The sequence below is a fragment of the Oncorhynchus kisutch genome, linkage group LG17 (genome assembly GCF_002021735.2).
Source record: "Oncorhynchus kisutch isolate 150728-3 linkage group LG17, Okis_V2, whole genome shotgun sequence".
Classification (NCBI taxonomy): Eukaryota; Metazoa; Chordata; class Actinopteri; order Salmoniformes; family Salmonidae; genus Oncorhynchus; species Oncorhynchus kisutch.
The window spans coordinates 57,934,725-57,945,264 of record NC_034190.2 but is presented as its reverse complement, the minus strand read 5'-3'; the positions used below and the strand labels follow the sequence as shown (position 1 = coordinate 57,945,264).

Sequence of the window (10,540 nt, the reverse complement as noted above, 5' to 3'; positions counted from 1 at the left end):
CACTGCCTCTGCTTCAGATGGATCTCCAATCATACATAAAGATGTTGAAGCATCAAGCTTCTTCCTATGTATTATTGTAGATTGATTAACTCCTTTCTGTTCATTACTTTCACATTTTGGTGGGTTTACACTACCAGTCAAAAGTTTAAGAAACCTACTGATTCAAGGGTTTTTCTACATTTTCCTATATTTTTCTCTCAACCAGCTTAACGAGGAATGCTTTTCCAACAGCCGTTAAGGAGTTCCCACATATGCTGAGCAATTGTTGGCTGCTTTTCCTTCATTCTGTGGTCCAACTGATCCCAAACCATCTCAATTTGGTTGAGGTCGGGTGATTGTGTATGCCAGATCATCTGATGCAGCACTCCTTCTTGGTCAAATAGTCCTTACACAGTCTGGAAGTGTGTTGGGTCATTGTCCTGTTGAAAAACAAATGATAGTCCCATTAAGCGCAAGATTGGATGGCATATCGCTGCAGAATGCTGTGGTAGCCATTCTGGTTAAGTGTGCCTTGAATTCTAAATTAATCACTGAGTGACACCTGCAAAGCACCCCCACACCATCCCACCTCCTCCATGCTTCACGGTGGGAACCACACTTGCGGAGGTCATCCATTCACACACTCTGCGTATCACAAAGACAAGGTGGTTGGAACCAAAAGTCTCTGGTGGACTTGGTCTTTTACCAAATAGGGCTTTCTTCTGTATGCCAACCCTACCTTGTCACAACACAACTGATTGTCTCAAATGCATTAAGAAGGAAAGAAATTCCACAAATTAACGTTTAACAAGGCACACCTGTTAATTGAAATGTATTCCAGGTTACTACCTCATGAAGCTGGTTGAGAGAATGCCAAGCCTGTACAAAGCTGTCATCAAGGCAAATGGTGGCTACTTTAAAGAATCTCAAATATAAAATATATTTTGATTTGTTTTACTCTTCTTTGGTTAATACATGATTCCATATGTTATTTCATACTTTTGATGTCTTCGCTATTATTCTACAATGTAAATGAAAATAATAAAAATAAAGAATAACCCTTGAATGAGTAGGTGTGTCCAAACTTTTGACTGGTACTGTATATATTTAAGCATAAAATAATAATCACCAAAGTAGTGCACTGACCCTTTACTAGTCCTTTATTAGCAGACCGAGATAGCCATCTGTGGCGCAGTTGACAAATCTTAGCACCCCCCCCCCCGGAAAAATAGAACAGCACCCCCACCCCCAAACTACTTCCTATGATGAAAAGGTATGAATACTTTCTGAAGTCAATGTAATTCCACTTTGATATTATGGGGTATTGTGTGTAGGCCAGTGACACATAATCTCAATTTAATCCATTTTAAATTCAGTCTGTAACACAACAAAGTGTGGGGGAAAGTAAAGGGGTGTGAACTTTCTGAAGCTAATGTATGTAACTACAGCTGATAGACCCGAATGGACCCGACTACGGCTAGAGCAGTGATCACCAACCGATCTCCATGAAATTCCTAGTCAATCACAAAACATTTCTTTAAAAACCCCAACGATAAAGCCTTGGTTCCTATTTTTTTTTTTTTTTTTGCACTGTTGGCAGTTGGTAGTCTTGATTCAGCAGCCCAAGTGCCAGGAAGGCAAAGTGTTCCCATTTTGAACCATTTCATGTGTCTGAAGGTAGAACTTCGCCTACCCAGCAAAGAGCAAATCAAGTGCAGTAATAGGCCTACCACTGGCCACATCACATAGCTCAGATCACTGTATCTACACAGTTTGCTCCATAGACTGTAAAATGAAGCCTCGAATGCACAGCAAAGTTGATGTGAGATTTCAAAGCTTTTAAAACAATGACTAGAGAGAGAGACTGGACAAATACAGCGAAGGGACAGTGTCGGTGATTCGGGTGAGAGGCAGCCTCACCACTGCTCCCTCCCTTCCCTCAGACTGACCATCAGATGCAGGCAATCAGTCCAGAAATATAATTGCAAAATGGTCTGAAAAGAACAACATTGGAAGGGCAATTTAAGCTTAGCCAATTTGCATTGATTATGTATTGGGCCTATAGCCTACTGCACAAACCTCATTGCTACGTGACTGTTTTTAATTGGTTAATATTGCATAGGCTTACGTTTGTAAAACAAATCTGAGCGGTAGGTCTCGACTTGCATTTTGACTCGAGGTGGTCTAGCTTTGGATAAAAGCTTGATTTAGAAAAGGTCGGTGACTTCTGTCTTGTAGCATATTTATTTTATGCTAATCAGGTGAATTTATTGACATATTGAAGGCCTAGCCAGCATATAAAGACCTATTCATTAACCAGAAGAGCAACTTGGCTGATAGTTTTTTTTTGTCACTCGGGTCCAATTTTTTTTTATTTGACCTTTATTTAACTAGACAAGTCAGTTAAGAACAAATTCTTATTTTCAATGACGTCCCAGTGGGTTAACTGCCTTGTTCAGGGACAGAACAACAGATTTGGACCTTGTCAGCTTGGGGATTCAATCTTGCAACCTTTTGGTTACTAGTCCAATGCTCTAACCACTGGGCTACGTGCTGCCCCAATGGGTCTGATCTAGACCCAGACCCGTTTGGGTACGGATCTAGGTCCCCCTTTTAAATAATGATCGGGTCCGTCTGGGTCTGATTGTCCTCAGGTCCGGATCCGAGAATACCTTGGAAGACAAGCCATGCACAGCAAAAAGCTGAGAGACCTCCAAGGAGGCCATGTTATACTATCACCCATCAATTGAAATCCAGTATTCACATGATGAGGTCTCCATCCACCCCCACCCCAATCTCTCCAACGGGACCATGCTAAAAGGGACAGAGAACAATATGCTCTTAGGCTTGGTAGCTGCCCAATCTCTGAGGAAAGTAGTCCCGGTGAGTTAAGTGCCAGCATAGAACAGCGCCACCTACTGTTCTCATAGCACTCTGACATTGGGCAAGTGCAAAGGCACTGTGTTGGTACTGAGGCACTGTATACATCCGACCCTCTGCAGGGGAGGGCGCCCGTTGTAGCTAGTCCTAACGCATGCGTTCACGCTCAACTAGAGGGTGCCTCCTGTTGGTTCAATCTGGTAATTGCAGATCGAGCTTGTTTACCCCAATCCCCCAGGCATAGAATTTGACAGACGTTGAAGAACGACCGAGGCCAAAATCTGAGGCCTGTCTTGCACGGTAAGAGGTTAGACTTGTTTACCACACAGTAATTTAGTTTTATAAGTCTCGACTCATTTTGATATCACAATTAGCTTTTTATGCTAATCAAACATATGTCACTTCCGCCCTTTCAATTGCGCCATTTTGGATAGGGCAGTTTATAGTCTAGGATGGGTGTATTGTCTTTATAGGGAAGAGATGGGTATGCATTATTATCAGTAAACAGTCACAGAGTTTACACAGTTTTGGATTAGGTGTAACTACGTCGTAATATTTAAAACAGCGCTACTTTATCTTTTCCTGCAATGGGCATTTTCGATGTTTATCTAGCTAAATGAGTTCCAGCGGCACTTCATCCCCGGCATCCGAGAAGGATACTCTGTGTCGGATAGTGAGAGGAGTCGAGCTCCCTCGCGGTGTGGTGTGACCGCTTGGAGAGTAGACGGCAAGGCGGTTATTCCCGGCTGCTTATTTGGAGGAATAGGAGGGAACGTGAGAGTGCCCAACGATTTGTCTCACCGTTTCTCGTAATTGAAATCATTTACGCCAACGGGACCACCGTATTTCAAACCAGGTAAACTCGTCACACTCCGCTTTTCATACAACCTCGCTAGCTAGGAGGGTTAACTACGATGATGCGTTGCCGCTATTCGTTCCTAGCTAAGGTCGGCGAACAATGTAGACTTAAGCTTTATGTATTGATGATAACAAATTAAACAATATTACGTGGAGTGTTATGATACCGTATATCTTAAGTTGTCGGTGACATTGTACCACTTTTGGCCAGCTCAACTTGGGCACTGAGTAGCGCTCAAAATCAGCACCTACTGAAGAGGTGCGGGGCTCCTTTCTAGTACTCTTGTAGCAGCTGCTAGCTCGCTGTGTTTTACTTGCGCTTCCCTTTGTGGTGGGTGACTCGCGACTGCGAGGAAGCAATCAGCTATCGTTCTGGTAACAGTATTACCAAGTCAGACGTTATTAAGGTGTAGAAAGAACCATGAGGTATGATTCACGTAGTAGCTAATCGTGTAAGAAATATTTGTATCCTCTTTCATTGGTCGACCAGATAGCCATATATGATATTCATCATTGACTTCAATCAAAGCCATCATTTTGGCCAAATTGAAGGAGGGAGACGATAGCTCGTAACGTCACTCTCCTAGTTAACAGACACATTTGACCTTTATCAAATGTAATGGTATTATTCCCCCATTATTTAATATATAACTGAACCGGGGTGTTATAATCTAGCTGGCAGCTAACTGGTACGTTAGTCAGACTCATTCAGCAACTTGCCTACAGCGTGTGTATATAGGTGACAAGGAGTTGTGATCTGCAGGTCGCACATTTGATTTTGAATGTTGTAACACATGTGACGTCAGATGGCTAAGTAAACTCACCTCACGTTATTCACCTCACAATTATAATGGCTATCTGATATAATGTTGCTAGCAACTTATATAAGGTGTCAACATAGTCTTCGAGGTTGGTTTTATACTGGTACTCAATTGATTTAACCATATGGTCCCTGTGTGGGGGCCATCAGGAGAAACAATGTGGTGATCCTGATTTAACCTTTTGGTCATTTAGATAGGTGTTCCACTTAAATGCCAAGTCTCTTCCTTTTGGTGTGTGTATGGTCATCGGTGGCAGTTTGCTAAAAGAGGGTATGACTGATACAATCAACTTTTATTTTTGTAAACAATGTGAGTTTGGAGGATCTTATGGTGACCAGAGGGAATGTCGTCATTGTTGCTTTGAGGACAGAACACACTTATAGATTTTTTTTTTTTTTTACATGAGTCTATATTTGACCCATTAGGCCATCTCCTTTTGTCCTCTTCCTCTCCGCTCCTCTTCCTCTTGCCTCAGCTGTAGAGTGGCTATTCTCTGCCAGCTACCCACCCAGCCCCCACTCCCCTCCCCCCAAAATACACTGCAGACATATTGTAAATGTTGGGCTCTGCTGCTGACTCAATAGGAGGCGCCATTCCGTGATTGCAGAGAGGCTGCAAAAAGGGGGCAGGCAGAGCAATGGAAGCCTTACATAATGGAGGCAGAGCTGTCCTCTAGCGCCATCTACAAGCGATGGGAGTAAGCCCAGCCAGCAAGGGAGACGGGCAGCCAGACGACATTCAGCTCAGCAGCACTGTACCATAGTTGCATCTTCTGGAACATACAACTAGAGCTATGACATCACTGGATAGGGGAAGAGTGTTTGGTCTCATGCTGCTTGTCACGAAAGCTTCTTGTCCTATCTGACCTTTGACCTGAGTAGAGCATCCATTCTGCAGTGTTTTGATTGTTTAGCGTTGACTGGAATATATAATAAACCAATCAGTCTAGACAGACATAAAGATGGTGGTAGGGCCATTATGGATAGACATGAGTAATGCTGCTGAGGAAAACCATTGATGGTTTTATGACGGAAGGTGACTGACAGACAGCTGGTTCTTTTGTGGCCTTTTTCCCCCCATAGGTGCACTAGTCACTCCAGTGATTATGTTAATGTAACTAGTGTAATTCTTTGGGATGTGTGTTTTGGTCACCCAGGATAACAAAGGTTTTTGTGTTGGGTCTGTGGAACTCTGCTCTTTACAACAATGCTTAGTACATATGTTGACCTACCTGACCTCACCTATTAGTCACACCTGTGTCCCTCCCTTCTCCAAGTGGCCAGCATGTTCCAGCTCCCGGTCAACAACCTGGGCAGCTTACGGAAAGCCAGAAGAAATGTCAAGCGGGTTCTGGGAGACATCGGGCTGGAGTTTTGTAAAGACCATATTGAGGTGAGCAGCACATGGAGTTCTACTGTTCTATTATCTGTGAATGAGCATCATGCCTTTGACCACACTGGTTTTTCAAACATGAAGAAATAATAGCTCATTCATGAATAGCTCATTAAACAATCAGTCATTGTTTCAGCCATCAAAGCAGGAGTTGTCAAATTTCTCATGTTTATGATGTCTGTCACTTTGTTAGTTTGATGTTCTATTAAGCCCAGTCCACAACCATAATAACATTCCCAAAGGTTGTGGCCTTTAAAACCCCTCCTAGCAAATCACCTCGATCTGACTTGATTTTTTTATTGATTTATATATTAATTGTGATTGTCATTCTCTCCCCTTAGGACTACAAAGACTATGTCCCAAATGAGTTCTACATCAAGCACACCACCTGGGATGATGTGTGTGTGTGGGATCCTTCACTGACCAAAGCCCAGGTGAGTGACTCACTGGAACCCACTGTTCATTGTATTGTTATTGTGTCTGCTTATTTTCAATAAACAATGTATTTACATTTGATAAACATCAACAGCTGACTCGCCACTGTCGTCTTCTTTTCCATTTGTTTCCCAGGAGTACAGATCAAAGCCTTTCTGTTGTTCTGGCTGCCCCTTCTCCTCCAAGTTCTTCTCAGCGTACAAGAGCCACTTCCGCAATGTCCACAGTGAGGACTTCGAGAGCCGCATCCTGCTTAACTGCCCCTACTGCACCTACAATGGGAACAAGAAGACCCTGGAGACGCACATAAAGCTGTTCCACATGCCCAACAACGTGGTGCGACAGGGTCCCGGAGGCATGCAGGGGCTGAAGGATGGCATGCAGCTGGGCAAGAGGCCTGGAGAGAGCATCGAGCAGGCGGTGTACTACTGCAAGAAGTGCACCTACAGGGACCCGCTTTACAACGTGGTGCGCAAGCACATCTACAGAGAACACTTTCAGCATGTGGCCGCACCCTACCTGATTAAACCTGGGGAAAAGACCACACCTAACGGTGCGGGCTCAGGGAATACAGACAGCAGCAGCAACACCAATGTCAATGCTAACAGCAATACCATCCACTGCAAGCGCTGCCTCTTTGTGCTACGCACCTATGAGGCACTCGTGCAGCATGTTATTGAGGACCACGAGCGCATTGGTTACCAGGTGACTGCCATGATTGGTCACACAAACGTGGTGGTGCCACGGGTCAAGCCTGTCATCATGGTATCCCCCAAGCCGGGGGAAAAGACTGTCATTGGTGTAGGACCCAAAGGTCAGCTGGTGACCACCACAGTGGGTGGAGTCCGCTCCCTTCCCACCCAGCAGCTCAGCAGGATAGTCATCCCAAAGTCAGGCCTAAGCTCAACGGGACTCCTGTCTGGGTCTCACCTGAAGCAGGGGCCTTTTGGGTTAAAGAGCGGGACCACTCAGTCCTTCTCTATAGGCGGGCAGCAGGTGAGAATCACTCTACCCGGCAACGCACAGATCTCTGTGCCCCAGCATTCGCAGGCTGCCAAACAGAACCTCCCTGGTGGCTTGCGGAGCCCCATAGTGGTGAGTTCCTCCTCGTCTACACTCAAGCCCACCCAGCTAAACTCCCGGGTCCAGGCAGCTGCCACCACAGTGGCCTCAGTCACGGCCAAGGGGAAGGGGGGCACTTCAGTCCTGGGCACGTCTTACACCCAGAAGTGGAAGATCTGCACTATCTGCAACGAGCTGTTCCCTGAGAATGTGTACAGCTCGCACTTTGAGAAGGAGCACAAGGCGGAGAAGGTCCCTGCAGTAGCCAACTACATAATGAAGATCCACAACTTCACTAGCAAGTGTCTGTACTGCAACCGCTACCTGCCCAGCGACACACTCCTCAACCACATGCTGATCCACGGCCTGTCCTGCCCGCACTGCCGCGCCACCTTCAACGACGTGGAGAAAATTGTGGCACACATGCGACAGTCCCACCCGGACGAGACGGTGGGGCCGCGCACTGATTCTCCTCTGACTTTTGACCTCACTCTGCAGCAGGGCAACCCCAAGAACGTCCAGCTGATTGTCACCACCTACAACATGAGAGACGCACCAGAGGAGTCAGTGGCCTTCCATGCCCAGAGTGCCTCCTCTTCCACACAAACTGGCAAGAGGACAGTGCCCAGCCAACCCCCAAAGATGCCCTCTGAATCCGAAGATGGTTCGCCTCCCAAGAGTGCACCTCAGGCGGCCGTGCCATACAAGAAAGACGTGGGCAAGACTCTGTGCCCGCTGTGCTTCTCCATCCTCAAGGGCCCCATCTCTGATGCACTGGCACACCACTTGAGAGAGAGGCACCAGGTCATCCAAACTGTGCACCCAGTGGAGAAAAAACTCACCTACAAATGTATCCACTGCTTGGGTGTGTACACAAGCAACATGACTGCCTCCACCATCACACTGCACCTGGTGCACTGCCGTGGTGTGGGAAAGACCCAGAACGGGCAAGACAGCAGGCCTGCGCCCTCCCCCAGGGTCTCCCAGGCTCAGGGCACTGCCCTCAAACGGGCTGGCTTTGAGAACTGTGACCCTAATGACCCAAAGCGCCGTAAGCTGCCGCCTGGAGAGCATGAGGGCTCTGCGGCTTTTGTAGAGAATCCAGACGATCCCGTCAACCTGGTCCTTGACCCCAAAGGCCACGAGGATGAGTCGTACGAGGCGCGGAAAGCCTTCCTGACGCAGTACTTCAACCGTGAACCCTACCCAATGCGTAGGGAGGTGGAGAAGCTAGCCGCCAGTCTGTGGTTGTGGAAGTCTGACATCTCTAGCCACTTCACCAACCGCAGGAGGATATGCACGCGGGACTGTGAGACCCAGAAGGCCAAGGTGTTGCTGGGCTTCAACATGCGGGAAGTCAGTCGGCTCAGCCATGAACTGACCTTTGACCCTGAGTGCTTGTCTGAGGGCAAAGAAAGTGGAGAGGCATTAGAGAGGCGGACGTCTAGGACGTGTATCGGGCGGTCTGAGCAGGCCATCCTGCGCATAGAGGAGAGAGCTGCGGCTAACCATGGTACTACACTCCAGGAGGGTATGCCAGCAGGGTCTGACAGTGGGGCCAGTGCCACCACCCAGCCAAATGGTGGTGCCAAGAGTGACCAAAACAAGATAATCGAAAGCACCTTAAAACAGAGAGGGCCTCAGTATCTCTCAGAACCCATCGCTATTGACTCCGACAGCAATGAGGATGAAACGGATGATGGTGACGAAGAGGATGATGAAACTGGAGTAGTAGAACTGAATTCCACGGGTAATGACAGGCTGGCTGCAGAGGGAGAGGTGTTGGGGACAGGAGCCCACTCCAGCTCAGACCTAGAGGATATGGAGGATGGGTCAGAGGAGGAAGAAGAGGGTCATGTTGAGAATGGATATGGCTCCTCAGCGTTGCCGGAGAGACAGGTTAAAGGGAAGGAAGCTATTGCCAAACTGGGACACTCGGAAAGTGGAAAAACAAGTGTCCAACTTGGCAAGCAGCAGGTCTGACTAATGGACACACACACAGGCACACATATACAAATAATACGCACACAGATAAGTTACTAACATTTGATCCATGCCAACAACTCTGCCTCACCAAAACTCTAGAGCTGGAAATGGTCAATGGTGACATGAGGGACAACAAGGGGAGAGTGTAAAGGAGAGCTTCTTCCCTTTTCACTTCAACAAGCCATCCAATGGCGTTTGGTCAAGTCAAAAGCCAATTGAAGGTGCTCTGCAGTGAGGAGTAGTTAGTAGTGACTTAAGATTTGTGAACAAAGATTAAACTTTTCCTACAGGGGGAAAAAAAGAAAACACTGAAGATGCACCAAACGATAGGAAATGGGTTGCCTTCTATTTACTTTACTACAAAATTCAAATAAGTACTTATTCTTGTCCAATTGGCCATAAGTTACAGTGTGGCAAAAACATTCGAGTCATTACGAGTTACAAGGTTTGAAGTAAAACTAGACTATCCCAAATGTTTCATGTAGTCATGCAGGAATAGCTCATGTATATTTGTACAGTCTTTTAGACATGTTTGGAGAGAAGTTGCTGTAGATGTACTCATACAATATTAGCTATTCTTTCTGTATACAAGCTAGCCTCGTATGTTCTACATTGGTTCGCTAGACAATAGATGTCGCTTTGGTGGCTGGTATTTTCTGTATGTTTTTGTTTATTTTTTTAATAAAACCATTACATTTTTGCTAAATAATATATCTATATATAAATGCAAATTTAAATGAACATAATCGATTGCTTTAGTTTTTCGGTCTTTGCTGACGATTGATTGATTGTACTTTTTTATTTGCAGTAATAACTTTGGTTCTATTGAAAAAACTGTTTCTCATATCTTTATCCTCCCACTTGGTTAGAGTAAAGGGGCATTTCAACTGTTCTCTGTAGCCCAGTGTTTGTAGTCTAGATTGTACTTTCTTTGTCTCTTTTCATGTACCTACCTTTTACTTATTTTTCCCTCGAGAATGGATGTTTGCTGTCGCCTGTGAAACCGAGAGAGCATTTGCTATTAATTACTTTTCTGTGGGTTTTAATTTGTGATCTTCAATTTGTGTATTTGTTTTTGTTTTACATTTTTCACTTATGAACAATAAAGTGCTATATTGTGCTTCTCA

General features: G+C 45.7%; 1 protein-coding gene across 2 annotated transcripts; it reads left to right on the top strand.

Moving 5' to 3' along the window:
- The first annotated feature begins 3,047 nt into the window (after positions 1 to 3,047).
- On the top strand, positions 3,048 to 10,540 carry adnpb (activity-dependent neuroprotector homeobox b). 2 transcript variants are annotated; one of them, XM_020506307.2, is made up of 4 exons: positions 3,048 to 3,159; positions 5,815 to 5,930; positions 6,272 to 6,364; positions 6,501 to 10,540. In XM_020506307.2, the coding sequence occupies exons 2-4, from the start codon at positions 5,823 to 5,825 to the stop codon at positions 9,408 to 9,410; spliced, it is 3,111 nt and encodes a 1,036-aa protein (XP_020361896.1). In that variant the 5' UTR covers positions 3,048 to 3,159; positions 5,815 to 5,822; the 3' UTR covers positions 9,411 to 10,540. The 2 variants fall into 2 exon arrangements, with proteins under 2 accessions (XP_020361896.1, XP_020361895.1); XM_020506306.2 differs by lacking the exon at positions 3,048 to 3,159 and adding an exon at positions 3,249 to 3,715.